The sequence below is a fragment of the Propithecus coquereli genome, unplaced genomic scaffold (assembly GCF_000956105.1).
Source record: "Propithecus coquereli isolate 6110/MARCELLA unplaced genomic scaffold, Pcoq_1.0 Scaffold791, whole genome shotgun sequence".
NCBI lineage: Eukaryota > Metazoa > Chordata > Mammalia > Primates > Indriidae > Propithecus > Propithecus coquereli.
Window position 1 is genome coordinate 46,454 of NW_012154074.1, and position 17,384 is coordinate 63,837.

The window sequence follows — 17,384 nt, forward strand, 5'->3', positions numbered from 1 at the left end:
TCCATCAATTTAAATTATTCACAAACTGTTATTTTTATATTTCATGTAATTTTCAGTTCTATTACTATATTTTTACCCATTCTCCTAGACCTCTTACATTAGTATTATTAATCAATTAACATTTGTATTAGTGCAAAAACACACATAATCATGTTTCATCTCAACCTACACAACAGAAAAAAAAATGGGTGTAAAAGACAAGTTCTTTTTCTTGGGGGGGAAGATGTCTGTTTGGTATTCTTCCCTGTCAGTCCCTTGGGGAATAGCTCCCTTTACCTCACTGTGATTATGACAGAGTTGTCAGTCAAAGAGCCAGGTTCTACTATCAATTAACTCAGGCTGGCCATACCCTTAGGCCAGAGATCAGCAAACTTTAACTCTGCCATTGTAGCACAAAAGCAGTCCTAGTAATACCCCCATTCAGAGAGGACACGACTAAGTATAAGGAAAATCCCAAGTAATCTACAAAAAAGCTACTAAAATAATGACTTCAGTAAAGTAAGAAGATGTAAGTTTGATAAAGTAACATCAAATGTATTTCTATATACTGAGTTTTGTGAATACTTCTAGCAAATTACTGAGCCTGAGGATTGTCTTGGGGTCCTGTGAACACAAATGGTTATCCATCTGAATCATTATGTATATGAGAAAGTATTTCAATGAATTATGACATTCAAGCAAGTTGGGCAACTGAAAAAAAAAATCCATCAATGTCTCCCCAACACTGTCCAAAGAGAGCGTCTTAAGGTAGTCCTTACATAAAACATAGACTCTAGAAGTGAAATAAAATCAGATTGTAGCTCTATTGACTCCATCGAGGTCAAGGTTTTATAATAACCTATAGGGCCAAGCTTTAAATATCTGCTAAACCTTCTATCTACATTACTAGAATATATATATATATATATTTGACTATTTGAACTAAATCTTATTTTATGATAAATAAGCCTTTTGAAATATTATTGATGCTATTACACTCTGACAAAATCTTTGTCTTTGAAGGCAGTTATAATTGCAAACTCCACCCAGAATTATCATGAGTTCTAATTAATAAAGTTAAACTCAAATATTCACTACATTTTCCCCTCCTCTGATATTTTTATCTCTAAGTAATTTGAGAATAACACATTGAAATGCTTCTCAGCCTACATAACCTAAAAATTTTGAGATCAATTCTTCCCTGTTCTTCAATCCACGGAGACTCTTTGGAAGGAATGTGCTCTTAATCTACTGTGTGGTTGAGGGGTAGGTATAATGACATGTTCCCTAAAAGATTGCAGATATAATACTAACTCTTTAGAAGCATGTTTATGAGATTTTCATAGCCTCTAGCAGAGTCCCTTATAACCGAACACTTAAGAAATTGCTTATTCAATGAGAAATTATACATGGATCTATTATTTATAAAATTCTGAATTTCAAAAGATCTCTGAACACAAGGTGAGTGATATAACCATCCAAACAATATTATATCAAATGTTTTAAGTATCTAATTATATTATAATCTATATTAAGAAAGAGACTTAATTCTAGTCCTTACTGCCAACTTGGAAAGTGAACTACAACTATGACCCAAGAATAAACAAGACCAAAGTATGACAACATAGACAGCGAGAGTGTGTGAGTGTGTGTATGTGTGTGTATCTCCAAATACATATCCAAAACCACTCCATATCATAAATCTCTGCTTATTACCTCTTTAATTTTTTCCCTTTTCTCTCTTACGTCATTATCTTCTGGGTCTCCACCACTTATTCCTACAAGGTTTGGAATAGGGACTGGTGGCAGTGGCTTCTTCTCTTTGGTCTTCATTTCTTGGACTACCTTATTTTTCTCTGTCTGAATTTCTGCTCGAATTTCCTCTCTTGACTTTCTTAATTTTTCTTTTGCTTCTTCCAGGGCCTTCTCATGATCAGCTCGAATTTTATTTCTCAGACGTTCTTCTTCTTCCCTGTGAGAAAAGGAGAAAAAAAGACTTGCTAAGAGCAGGCCTTCTTAAGAACTTCAACCTTTAAACACGAAACTTAAAAGGTTCCTCCATCAAGCCTTGATAGTTGTTTTCTTCTTTTGCCATTAAAGGTAAGAATTATCAGTAAGAGAGACTCAGGTCTGCCCAAAGAATAGAATAAATATAACTTGGTATGAGAAAGAAAATGCACCTAGGATGCTGAAGGGCAAACACTTTACACAGGAGAGAAAGAGGAAACAAAGTTATAATTTCAGGGCTAAGTAAGAATAGAGAAAACAGCAATGAGCAAATTATCACAGACACATGCAAAAAATAGAGACCAGTAAAAACTAAATGGAAGACAGAAAATAAAAAATAGAATTAAGCATCAGAAAGGAGGGGATTATAAACACAGGGCCAATGGAAAAGCTAAGAGGGAAAGATAAGAGGATGTGAAATTTTTCATTTATGTAGTGCAGTATTTGCTTTTAAAACTTCAAATTTTGAAAATACCATGGCTTACTATCAACCATTATTTCCTAAATCAGCCCATGATGACTACTCTAAGGGTAAGCAACTAACTCAACAGTTACCAGAGTCACCTTTCCAGAAATTTAATTCAAAATCTGCAGATGGCTAGACTTATAACATTGCTGATGAGAATGTAAACTAATGTAAACTTTTCCACTCTGGACAAGTGGGTGTTTTCTTAAAAAAATAAACATGCAACCATCATAGAACCCAGCAATTGCACTCCTGGGCATTTATCTCAGAGAAATAAAGACTTATATATAAGCCAGTCACAAAAAGATAAATACCATATGATTCCACCTACACAAGGTACTTAGAGAAGGCAAAACCCTAGAGACAGAAAGTAAAATGGTGGTAGCCAAGGGCTCGGGGTAGGGATAATGAGAAATACCGTTTAATGGGCAGAGCTTCAAGTTTGCAAGATGAAAAGAGTTCTAGAGATGGATGGTAGTGGTAGCTGCACAATAGGAATGTATTTAATACCACTGAACTACATACTTTAAAATGACTACGATGACAAATTTTATATTAATTCTATTTTACCACAATAAAAAAAAATGGGGAGGAAGCCTATACACAAATGTGATAGCAGTTTTACTTAAAGTAGGCAAAAAGTGGAAACAATCCAGATGTCCTCCAACAAGTAAACAGTTAATCTGTGGCGTATCCACACTATGGAATACTACTCAGCAATAAAAACAAGTGAATTATTGATACACACAACTTAAACGAATCTCAAAGGCATTACTATGTGAGTGAAAGAAGCCAGTCTCAAAAGGTTGCAACCTATATGATTCCATTTACATGACATTCTCAAAAAAGACAAAAATATAGGGGTGGTGATTAGATCAGTGGTAGCCAGGAGTTATGGATAGAGGAAGGGGTTAAGCATAAAGGAATAACACAAGGGAATTTTTTTGAACAATAGAATTATGATGTATAGGTATTATCTGGATGATAGAATTGTTACGTGAAGAATTACAGAGGTAGTTACACAAAAGTGTAATTCATATACCTGTGTTAAATCATAAACCTGTACACTACATGAGGAAAATATCAATTTTTAAAATACAATATTAAAATAAAATGACAAATGTTCAGAGAAAAAGAAAACTGGATTGCTAGCAGTGAGGGTGCTGATAAAGAAAACAGGAGAGAGAAAAGGAGGAGAAGGGGAGACAGCAAGTTTAGAGAGTCAGGAACACACAAGATCATGCAATAGGGAGGAAGAATCCATGGGACCTGCAGACGGGCTGGATGTGGGAGGAGTAGGGCAGGAAAAGCCAAGGTTGGCTCCTGAGTAAATCCAAGAGGAACTGACTTGTAGCTGATCTGTTCAGGAGACTCAGGCAGATGAAGGCATCATTAGCACAGGTGCTGAATGAAGTCTTATATAAGATAACCAAGGCAGAAACAACCTAAGAGCCTTCTAATCCCTGACCCGCCCCCTGCTACACCCCTTGCCAATAGAGAAACATAGTGCCTAGTCTCAGAGAACAGATCATAATCCATCTATGCCAATCGAGTCTTTCCCAGCTGCCCTTGCAGTTAGGGGTGGCCACATAACTCCATTTCAACCAAAGAGAAAAAAGGGGACTACCAGGAAATACTTTCCTTTATGGATTAAAAACTGGACAGAGCTGGTTGAGAAATGGGCCTTTTAGCTGCTAAGTCTAAACCTACCAAACCACCTATTCCTGTCTTCAAATGTAATTGTGAAACCTAAAGCTATGAAAACCATCTTGAAACCAAGAAGCCATAAGCCTGAGGAAAAATGGCCAACCATAGTTCAGGACAGAAGAGAAAGAAGGAAAGTGCCTACTATCATTGAGTTACTGCCAGGGCCCTCAACTGCCTGTCCCCAGATTTCAGATTCTGTGGAATAACTGTCAGTTGGGTGTTCTGTCACTTCCAGCTAAGAATTTTCTCAACTCACCTACTCACCGTGTAAGCATGCACATAGACTGAGGAAAGCAGGGGGCCTGGGAGTGAGCCCCAAGGAAGAGCAATATCATACAAGGAAAACTAGTTCTTTCAAAGGCAGTTTCAGTCCTGATGACAAGTTGTGGGGGGAGGGGAGCAGCGGCGAGTCTCCACAAAAAACCAAGCTTTCCATTTCTAGCTCCAAGCACCATGTTAATCTGTTACTGCTGAATGGCATGCAGAAGCCCCCACCATGTCTGCAATGGCTCATAGGCATCACTCTAGAAAGCAGCCGAGTCACCGGTGAACCGACATGAGCAGGTATTACATACCACCTTCTACAGCCCACCCTGAGGCGGGGCGAGGGATACAGCCACAACACATCCCATATCCCCTCTAGGAGCTTCACAAAGCGCATGGGTATTTTATTAATAAAAGCCCTGAAAAGCTCTGTAATAGAGATGCCTAACACAACACTTCCCCAGATTACTTAGCCATAGTCCCCTCCCCTTCTCTGCATACCCTTTTTACATGCCAAGGAACACAATGAGGAAATGCCTCTGTGCCATCAGCCAAGCCCGTGGTAGAACACTGCCACTTTTTCTGCTATGTGACATTAGATGAATGTCACCTCTCTGAGCCCCCATTAACATCACAAGATTGTACTGAGGACTAGATGAGATGATACATGAGTTGAAAGTTCAGAGAAGTCCTTAACTCAAGTTTCCTTCCTTCCCTTACCACCTACCCTCCTCATCACCACCATCCTCCACCACCATACACATACACACTCATCCACTTAATGATACAGGCTAACATCAGTGTCCGCAGGGGCCAGTACCTAAACTCAGTGACCTCTTGTAACTTCTTGGCTTCCCTAAACTGAGTGACAGAAGCAGCTTCTGGACAAACCTACAAGGATTCAGAGGGCACCACGTCCTCTTAAGACGGGGCCTACCTCTCTTAAGATAGAATTGGCAGAGAGCTGTGCCCTCTCTCTACCCTCCTGCCAGCACTGGCCTTTGTCCATGTAGCTAGAACAGTACTCATAACCAGTGCGCCTTTAATTTCCAAGGTAAACTTAAAGACCCTAACTCCTGAACTCTTCATGTGATACCCAAACTCAGAGCCTGGGAAGTCACCCCAAACAGCAGCCTTCAGCCCACATACCTATATTGAGCATAAGCCTTAGTCCCGAGGTCCGATACTGGTCTGTGGCCTGTTAGGAACCAGGCAGCACGGCAGGTGGGCAGGCAAGCCAGCTAAGCTTCATTTGTATTTACAGTCGCTCCCCAACATTAGCATTACCGCATAAGCTCCGCCTCCTGTCAGATCAGCAGAGGCATTAGATTCTCTAGGGGAATGAACCCTACTGTAAACTGCACATGTAAGGGATCTAGGTTGCACACTCCTTATGAGAATCTACTGTCTGATGATCCGAGGCGGTGATGCTAGCACTGGGGAGCGGCTGCAAATACAGATTATCATTAGCAAAGACGTCTGACTGCACAATAAATGTAATGCACTGAATCATCCCGAAACCATCACTGCCCCCAGTCCATGGAAAAATTGTCTTCCATGAAACCAGTCCCTGGTGCAAAAAAGGTTGGGGACCACTGCCTTAGTCTTTGGAAAAGTGGACATGAGGAGAGACTATCTGTTCAGGGCCCTCTTTGTGTTTGTTTCTGGATGGCTTGAAAACTGCTCAGAGTTCCTAGAAACAGGCTAAACAACTTCAAACTCCCAGGGACCCCACAACCACTCCACTCCACTACAGTTCATCAGCTGCTTCTCTGTGGCCTCATGAGGGCTCTGCCCTGACCACACTGCCTACGTGGCCTTCCTTAGAGCAAAGGCTGAGCAGTCTTTTTTAAAATCCTCCTGCAAGACCTGAACAACAGCACAAAAGTATAGGGAGTAAAACTCCTGAACCACAGTCTCTTTTGATTACAACTGTTATCTTTTAAAATATACATGTGTAAACAAGCACTCAAATGTAACATGCAAAAATAAAAGGAGCATTATTCACTTAGAAAAAAGCAAATTTTAACCTTTCACCCAAGCTTCAAAATGGTGTATCTAATTGCGTTTACCTGAGGGCTCCACTTAACAAATCCAAAATAGAACAGTTACTTCTAGTCCCTAAAACCCACTTTTCTACCAATCTTCTTCATCCCAGTAAATGGCAACTTTATTATTATTTACCAGGGTTCTCAAATCAAAAACCTAAATCTTACTTTTCTCTCACCCTGTAAATCAAATTCAATAGCAATTACTCTCATTTTACCCCCTAAATAAACACGTCTTCAAAGCTATCTGCTTTGCTCTGAATCCAACACTACCAACTGTGAACCAGGCTACCATCATGCCTCACCCTAGACTAGTATAATAGCCTTCTGATAGTCTTCACATATTCACTCTGGCCTCCCAGCAGGCTGTCCTCCATCTACACTATAGATCGAATGAGCTTTCTGAAATTATACAGACTATGCCACTCTCTCATTGAAATACTTCATGGCTTCTCTTATCCTAAGGAATTTTATTATGGCCTATTAAGAAATCCCATATGGTGTGCCTTCTACCTACCTCTCCCAACTTCATCTCACACCCACTTCCTCTAGCTCTCTGTGCCACAGCTACACAACTTCTTTCAGTTCTTTTATACACCATATTTTTTCCCACCAGTAGCCCCTTATGCATGACATTTCCTTTACTTAAAACTCTGATAACTCTTTCTTTACCTTCAAGTCATTGATCAGTCATAACTTCTTCAGGTATCTCCTAGATCAGATAAATCTCCCTAATATACAGTCTCATGGCACCATATACCTTAGTACTTATCACATGTGATTCTTTGATTAATTCTCTCTCTCCTGATAAGACTGTAAGCTCCATAATTTCAGAGCTTCTATGTGATTTCTGTTCCAATATATCCCTCAATGCCTAGCACAACACCTGGCATATATATAATAAGTGCTCAAAATTACTTAAATACAGACATAGATTTCAAGACCCCATATGAAGTAATTATGATATAGACAGTCTATGGACCAGTCTATGTCTTTAGGTGACAGTCAAAAGAGCTATAAACAGCAATTCTGACTTCAGTTTAAGAACCATACATGCATATTAAATATTAAAATCCACATTAAAATTCATGACATGGTGTTATGTTGACACCCTAAGTATCGTTAATAACACTGCCATGTGACAGTTTTCTATTTTTATTTACTATTCTTATTAACTAAATGCTAGGATAAATTATTCTTCCACAAGGGAAGAAGTATATTTGATAGTATGTATGTGTAAACAATTTACATATTTTGCAATTTTTATAATTATTTTTAAAAATAAAAAATTGAACCCTCTAAATTTTAACACTCTAGAAGAAAGCCCCAGTCACCTTATCCCACTTCGGTTACCGTTATGGCAGTCAGACTTTGTTCATGAAAACCCATACTGTTATGATATTGTAAAGAGCCTTTTTTAAAGACATTTTTAAATCAAAATAATCTATAAATTTGCATTTGTCCCTCAAAAGGCACTGTTTGTTTAAGAGTTTAGTGTGTACACTTACCATTTCAGAATAACCAACATCAACGAGAGTTCAAAGAAAGAACAACTAGTCTAGTCCTTATGAGAAATTCCAGAGTCCCAGAAATTCAATCAGACCTCCTGTTAGCTGGGTTCCAAGAGGGATCGTTTTGTAGTTGGCGAAAGGAAAAAGCATACTTAACCCAAAGTCGGGAGACAAAGATTTTAGTTCCAGCTCTGCCCCTGACTCACCCTGCAACCTGGCACAATCACTAAAAAACCTCCAAAATCAGTACCTTAATCAACAGAGATAAGAAAACAGATAATACTACCTTGACTATACCAGTTTACAAGTACTGTAATACTTATTACTACGGACTTTTACTTACTTTGGATCCACTAGGTTATCCAAGGTAAGTAAAAGTACTTAGTAAATTATAATAATCCATACACACATAAATCATTATTTTCATTCTTCTAACCTCTGTTCCAAAATACAAGGGAATGCAGCAATCCTCACAACTGCCGAAGCAAAGAATATTCTTTATTTTCTTTCTTCCTTGAGAGTATCTTTTCACAGTAATCATTTAGTAGCACTATGAATTTTCTAGCTAGTTTTCTTCCCTATATTACTCAGAATTTTATTGTTATTTTCATCTCCGTTCAAATGTCTTCTTAAATTTTGCTTTAGCCGTCAAATTTATAGATTTTTAAATTAAACCAGCTGGGTCACCTCTTTTGGGCTTTATTTTCACTTGAATGATCTTTCTTTTACTTACGTATTTTTTAGATTTTTTTTTAACTTTGATATCATCAACAGATAACCAGGTTGCACTTCCACCTATAAATATCTTTTCCTTTTTGCCAGTGGTTTGTACCTTCCTGTATAGTACAGAACTTGGCCTTGCCCAACAAGAAGTCTACGCATTGTCCTCAGCTTTTGTGAGGTAATCTGTCATACTGGAGAGAAGTGCCCTTGTTTATGGTGGGTGCTGACCACACGAAATCTTCAGGTAGGGTTGGCCACATCTAGGGAAGCTTAGGGAAGCTGGCCATGTCAGAAACACCAACAACGACTTAGGATGAGGGCTCTGAGTCACACAATATCAGTCCATCTGGAGACTGAGTTCAACCACATAGGTAAATCAAGCAATTGATCAATCATGCCTACATAATGAAGCCCCCTTAAAAACTCTGGACTCTGAAGCTTGGGTGAGTTTACCATGTTGGCAATACTCCATGTGCACTGTCACACACTGGTGCTGGAAGAACATGTTCTAACTCCACGGGGAGAGGATACCAGAAGCTCGACATCTGGAATTTTCCTGGACTTCACCCTATACAATTCTTCCCTTACTGAATTTAATCTGTATCTTTGGTAATCCTTTCAAGACTTTAATAGCTTTCAGTGAGTTTTGTGACTCCCTAGCAAATTATCAAACCTAAGGGTAGTGTTGGAAGCCCTCTGAATTTGCAGGTGGTATCAGAAGTTGGAGTGGTCTTGTGGAAGACTGTGCACTCAAACTTTAAAGTTTGGCTGACACTGGGTACCTTCCAAGGCTTCCAATAAAATCTAGTCCTAAATCTACAAATTCTCGTGATATTTCAAATTACTCTTTTACAACTGTATCTTTAATATTTAACTCACTTTTGGATATCCCATAAGTAACATAAGGTTTTGTTTGTTGTTTTTGTTGCCTTATTTTTTGTTTTTTATATTTTGTCCTTCAACGCATCCCTGGGTCCTTGAAAAGCAAAGGCAAATGACAACAAAACTAGTAATTGTGGCTTACATGTACCAGGCAATGGCTTAGTCAATCACGTAGATTATCTTATTTAATTCTCATACCAATTTATGAGGTATTCTCTATTAAACACCATACTACTCCATCTTATTATGAAAACACTGAGGCACAAAGAGAAAAATTAAGTAATTTGTTCAGGGTCATAGGCTAGTAAGCAGAGAGCCTAGCTACAAAAAAATGCATTTTGACTTCCTAAACACTATGCAAATATTGCCTTTCACGTAAGAGATGAATTTTATTTAAGAGTTTGTCTCTTACTTACTATGCATATACTGATAACTGTCTCTCAGTATTCTTTCTTTCTTTTTCCTTAGTCCTAGAGCCCTCAAGTTTCAGCTGGGCACATGCTTCTGCTAAATAAAAACTCTACTTCTCAGCTTCTCTTATTGAAACTGTCCTGTAGAATTTATATGTGTGATCAGAAATTAACTTATATCTTGCTTAAGCCACTGAGGCTCTTGTTAGTATCTAAGTGTTGAGTTTACAGAAATAAATAACAGTAATAGATTTCCTTCTCTAATTAGAGTATTTAAATAAATCATGTTTGGAAGCACTCTAGATGACCCTGAATTACACAGAGATACCCAAAATTCTACTGAAATTCTTATATGGCAAAAATATGGATGGATATAAATATTGCCCTTTATATTCATTCTCTGCTTCTCTACTGGAGCTTTACCCTTCACCTACAAACATGAAGTCTCACCAATCCTTTAAAAATAAATAAATAAAAACTCCCCTCAAAATTGTCTCCACCTCCACCTTCACTGACGTCCCTCTTCCTTCATCATTTTACTTTTTCAAAGAGTACTACACTTGCTGTTTGCACTTCCTACATTTCACATCACTCTTCTATCCACCACAGTTAAAAACTGATAGCTAAGTTTATCTTTCCTCTGAAACTTCCTCTTCCTCAAACCTGTCTTTCCAATAGGCCTCTGATCATTGGTTTTACCATCTTCAATGCACCCCAAAAATATTGTATTCCATTCTTTGGGTCACTTCTGCTGTTACTCTCAGTTATCAGAAACAGAAAAAGAAAGTGATAAAATTCATTCCTAATATTAAAACTTTATATCAAAGGAGGAGAACTTCTTCAACCTAATAAAAGATATCTTCCAAAAATTACAGCAAATATTCATTCTTAGTAGTGAAATTATAGAAGCAATTTCCTTCAAAATGAGGGAAACAAAGACTCTCACTATCACAACTTCTAAGTAATTGACTAAAAGTCTTAGTCAGCAAAATAAGAAAATGAAAATAATAAAATATAAGGAAAAGGAAGTTTTAAAAAACTGTCTTTTCTCCACAAGCACTATGATTTCTATTTAGAAAATGCAAAAGAATCTACAAATTATTATAAATAAGGGTGTAGCAAGAAAGGGAAGGAAACTACCTACCAGACAGCAGGTACTCAGTAAATATAATTTCCTTCCCTTCCTATCTCTTAGGTCCCATTTTTCTAGACTCCATGCAACCAAGCTTCTGTAGATACATTCTTTCTTCTATGGTAATGCCACCGTTTACATCAGCTTTCATGTACATCAATTACTTCTTTGCTAAGATTTCCAGGCCATGTTCTTCTGATTTAGAACCAAGAAATATGACAGCCCTTAAAGACTTTGGCAGATAACTATTCTCAACCATTAAAAGTGAATTTTACTATTGACTCTAACTAATCTCTAAATTCTAAGAATAACTCACCATTGCCCAATTTACTGACAAAAAATACGATGAATGAATCAACGATGCAATGCTATCTTTTAAAGGATAAATGACAATGGCCTATATCATCAAATTTTTTTATGACACAGTTGGACATTAAATAACCCTCTCAAACATCCTATATTTTAATAATATTCAAAAGAAATTTCAGAGAATCCAAGAAAGCGCGCGCGCGCGTGCGCACACACACACACACACACACACACACACACACACACACAGTTGAAACAATTATGTAAATAGTTACTTCTGTACAACATAGGCTGAGAATGGTTTTAGGAAATGACTACGGCATAGCTAGCAACTGGTACAGAAAATACTGAAACAATAGCATTCTACACAGCTTAGTGGCAAGTGCCCAAAGAAATTTAAGACCTCCCCCCGCCTAAAAAAATGCCACAACTTCAAGGTCACGAAGGAAAAACTCCTTAAACCTGGAAGTTAACTAAGAGGTAAGATAGTACCAACTATTATAAGGGAGTTGTTCACAAATTCCGTCTAAGATGATTCTCAATAGCAAATGAATGTACTCTATTCGTACGAAATAACACTGTTACACAAATGACAAGGAACTTTATGAATGTTATCATTTTAAGCCAAATCATGTACTTTCCAGTGTACTGACTGTAGTTAAAAAATCAAACAGGACAAACTGTATCACTTTTGAGCTCCCCATTCCATAAGAGTGAATTCCATTCTTGAGACAATATGTTAAGAGGAGCCCACCACCTCTTTCTCAATACAAGTAACTGGTGAGTCACATAAAAGAAGCTAAAAAGCCAAGTTCTGTGAAATCCACTGAACCTCAAGATTTTATGACAAATCCAATAGCTTTGGTCATGTGATTCCTAAAAAATACCAAAAGCTTTAGCATTCTCATTTTAACAATGCAGCCCATGGACCATCAACACAAACTCATTGTCTCTATCTTAAAGTTTAGTTAGGTATAGGTCATTTATTTGGCTATTAAAAGATTTTTTCCACATAGAGAGCTATTATAGATTACTGAAATAGGATTTCAGTTTGAGTTAATGGCAATTTCAGGTTAAATCAATGGTTATCAGTCATTTTTCAGCTTAACTGAATGAAAATAAACCAACATTTACCAAATGTGAAGAGCACTGAACTAGGCTCAGGGAATACATTGTTTGCCCAGAGTTCACAATCTAATGAATATGTAAATAAAGTAAGCACAAAATGGGTGAATCACAACAAAGGAAATAATTATCAGGGACTGCTATAGAAAAGGTAAGATATACTTAGAAAAAAATAACCATTTGCTAACCATACAAGTATGACTTGAAAGCAGATTTACACAGGAAAACAGCAGAAGAAATACAATATCTTCAAATAGAAATTAAAAGAATAGGAGTTTGCCAGGCAAATTAAGATGATTAGGGCATTCTAGGCATAGAAAGCATAGTATACAGAGACAAAGAAGTAGTGACACAGCATACTATTAATAGTTAGAAAGTAATTTGGTATAGCCACTAAAGGACCATACTCTTGTGCAGGGTAGGGGAGAGTACAGTAAAGTAGGATAGACTGAGCATAACAAGGAAGCCAAGGAAGACAAAAATTCAATCATAAACAGAGCTTACACTGCATCCTGAGGACAAAAGCAAGCACTAAAGCACTTTGACTTCAAAATGGCATAATTGTTACTTAAATCTTAGAAAGAACATCTCCTCAAGATTGATGTGGGAGCAGGGAAGAGTAGGAAGGGAAACGATACAAGGCTGGAAGTAGGAAAAGGATTTAGGAATTTACAGCAGCCCCCAGGCAAAAAATGACTAGGGCCTAATAAAATTCACCTAACACACATATGGAGAAGAGGGACCAAATATAAGGGACCATAGAAAGGTAGAACCAATAAGTTTAGGTAAGTGATTAAACAGGAAAGGGGAAAATCTAACGATGATAGATTTTTTCACTATACTGACTATCCTATCCATTAATTGGACAGAAAATAAATAAGGGGAAAAAGGTGATTTGGAATAAAGGGCAAGAGTGAGAAAGATGAATTAGTATGACTTCAGACATGCTAAGTTTAACAAGTCAACAAAGCACATTGGTTCAGATGTCCAAGGCTGAAGACATTTGTGAATCATCAGCCTAAAGGAGGCAGCTGAAGCTCCCACCTAATTAACTACACACTTACATGGGTAAATTTTATGGTATGCAAACTATACCTCAGTAAAGATTTTTTTTAGGTGGGAGCAGCTCTATTAATATCAGACAGTAGCTTTCACAACAGGGATAAAGAGGATCATTCTATAATAATGACGTCAATACATCAAGAGAATATAGCAAGAGAATACAACAATGGTAAACATTACACACCTAATAAAAGAATTTCAAAATATGTGAAGCAAAAGCTGATAGAAATGAAAGAAGTAGATAAATTCACAATTTAACACCCTTCACTCAGTAATTGATTAAAAAAAAAGTACAAGGAAAACTAGTAAGGACTTAAAAGACTTGAACAACCCTATTGACCAACTTGAACTAACTGACATTTATAAAACACTCTGCCCAACAACGGCAAAATACACAATCTTTTCAAATGCAAATGGAACATGTACCAGTACAGACCATTTTCTGGGCAATAAAACAAGTCTCAACAAATTTAAAAGGATTCAAACCATACAAAGTATGCTCTTCACTATAATGGGATTAAAGTGAAATCAGTAACATGGAGGTATCAATATAATCTCCAAATATTGGAAACTAAATTAACACACTTCTCAATAATCAGGGTCACAGAAGAAATCAAAAGTAAACTTAGGTGATGGTTGCATATAACTGTGAATATACTGAAAAACAACTGAATTCAACACTTTAAATGGATGAACTGGATGGTAGGTGAATTATATCTTAACAAAGCTGTTTTGAAAAAGAGAAATTAGTAAGTGCCTTGAATTGAAAATGGAAATATCAAAATTTGCAACACTGTACTGAAAGTTCCAGCCAGAACAACTATGCAAGAAAAAGAAATAAAAGGTATTCAAATTGGAAAGAAGTAAAACTACCTCTATTCACAGATGACAGGATTCTATATATACATGGAAAATCCCAAAGAATCCACAAAATGACTACTAGAGCTAATAAATGAATTCAGCAAAGTTGCAGGATACAGAATCAACACTCAAAAATCAGTTGTATTTCTATATGTCAGATATTAAAAAAAAGATCAAAAAAGAAAATTAAGAGAACAATTGCCTTTATAATACCACACAAAAAAATAAAATACATAGGAATAAATTTAACAAAGGAGGTGAAACACTTGTACACTGAAAACTATAAATATTGCTGAAATAAATTAAAGAAGACCTAAAAAATAGAAAGATACCCCCTGGTCATGGATTGAAAGACTTAATATTGTTAAGATGACAACAGTACCCGAAGCAATCTACAGATTCAACATAATCCCTGTCAAAATTTCAAAAGCCATTTTTGCATAATTTGAAAAGCGGATCTTCAAATTCATAAGGAATCACCAGTGGTCCCCAAATAGCCAAAACAATATTGAAAAAGAGTAACAAAGCCAGAATACTTATACTTCCCAAATTTAAAACTTACTGCAAAGCTACAATAATCAAAATAGTGTATACTGGCATCAGGACATATAGACGAATGGAACTGAGAGTCCAGAAATAAACCCATACATCTATAGCTAATTAATTTTTAACAAGGGTGTCAATACCATTCAATGGGGAAAAAAATAATCTCTCAACAAACAGTGTTGGGACAACCAGATAACCACACACAAAATAATTAATTTGCACCTCTATCTTGCTCTGTACACAAAAATTAATTCAACATGAATTAATAACCTAAATATAAGAACCAAAATCATAACTCTTAAAAAAGGGGGAGTAACCTTCATGACCTTGGATTTGGCAATGAATTCTTAGATATGACACCAAAAGCACAAGCAACCAAAGAAAGCAAATATATTGGACTTCATCAAAATTAAAACCTACAGAAAGGGAGAAAATATTTGCAAACCATACATCTGATAAGGGTCTGGTGTCCAGAAGACATAAAGAACTCTTAGGACTGAACAACAAACATAAACCACCTGATTTAAAAAAATGGACAACCTGGATGGATATTTCTCCAAAAAAGATATACAACTGGCCAGCAAGCACATGAAAAAATGTTCAACATCATTAGTCATTAGGAAAATGCAAATCAAAAACACAATGAGCCACCACTTTACACTTACTACGTTGGATATAATCATTTTTTTAAAAAATAATAACAAGTGTTATAGAGTATATAAAGAAATCAGAACCTTCATACATTGCCAGTGAAAATGTAAAGTGGTTCAGCTGCTGTGGAAAATAGTTTGGCAGTTCCTCAAAAGGTGAAATACAGAATTATCAAAAGACGCAGCAATTCCACTGCTAGGTATATACTAAAGAGAACTGAAAACAGGTACTCAAACAAATATATCACATACATTCACAGTTCCATTATTCACAATACCCAAAAGGTGGAAACAACTCAGAGGTCCATCAGCAGATGAATACATAAACAAATCATATATATACAAACAAAATAGAATGTTATTCAACCATAAAAAGGAATAAAATATTAATGCATGTTACGGTGTGGATGAACCTCAAAAACATTATGCTTAAGTGAAAGAACCCAGACACAAAAGGTCTCATACTGTATGATTCTATTTATATGAAATATGGAGAACATGTAAATCTATCGAGCCAGAAAGCAGATTGTTGACTGTCAGTGGCTTGGGAGGGGCAGGAGAACAAGGAGGAGGGGGAGTAACTCCTCAATAGGCATAGGGGTTTCTTTTTGAGGTAATGGAGATGTTTTCAAACTAGACAGAAGTGATGGCAGGACGACATTGTGAATGTACTAAAGGCTACTAAACAATCACTTTAAAATGGTCAATTTTATGTTAAGCAAATTTTACCTGAATAAAAAAACTAATACTTAATGGAAGAGCTGAGAATCAAGAAGGGCAAACAGAATTTTGAAGAGTGACGTAGAAGAACACATACTACAAAATATCAAAACTTATCTAAAGTTACACTTATCAAAACTGCATGCTATTCCAACAGAAATACACAAAAGTACCAAGAGAACGGAAGAGAGAAATCATAAACAAACCTATGCATATGTGAAAAATTTATATGGTAGAGATGGCATCACAAATCCATGGGAGAGGAAAAACTCTTCAATCAGTAACCCAGGACAACTGGGCACCCACATAGAACAACATAAATTCAGTCCCCACCTCATCACACACAAAAATCAATACCAAATTACATCCCTAGATGTGAAAAACAAAACTTTAAAATTATCAGAATTGAAAATACAAAAGACTGTAACTTCAGGGTAGAAAGTTTTGCCTACACAAAACCCAAAACACAAGACCATAAAAAAAAAAAGGACAATTTCAACTACATCAAAATTTAAAACTTTTGTAACACCAAAGACATCAAAAACAAAATATAAGGTATGCATAGCAACAAGAAATGTCCAATGCATGTAACTAACAAAGAATTCATCCATAATATGTAAATGTCTAACAAATGAATAACAGAAAGAGAACCCAAAACACAAATCGGCAAAAAATGCAAACAAGCAACTCAAAGACTAAGAAACCCAAACAATCAATAAATACATTTAAAAAAAAATATTCACCTCACTAGTAATCAGGGAAATACACATTAAAATTGGCATCAGGTTGGCAAAGAGTTTTAAAAGTCTCACAATACCATGGTTTGTGAAGATGCAGGTGGGAGTATAAACTAGTACAACCACTTCAGAGGTTGTTAGCAACAAAATTTGGAGCCAGTCATATACACACCCTATAACCTGGTAATTCTAAGTTTTTACCTTGAAGAAAAATACATGTGCCCAAGAATACATGTACTGAATGT

At 36.5% G+C, this 17,384-nt stretch overlaps 1 protein-coding gene across 1 annotated transcript in view; it reads right to left on the reverse strand.

The window, feature by feature from the left end:
* Nucleotides 1–1,674: 1,674 nt before the first annotated feature.
* Nucleotides 1,675–17,384, reverse strand: part of MAN1A2 (mannosidase, alpha, class 1A, member 2) — a 27,618-nt gene continuing 11,908 nt past the window's right edge. Inside the window, exon 2 of the mRNA XM_012663062.1 lies at nt 1,675–1,951. Coding sequence (XP_012518516.1) covers nt 1,675–1,951 — 277 coding nt within the window. The remainder of the gene's footprint in view (nt 1,952–17,384) is intronic.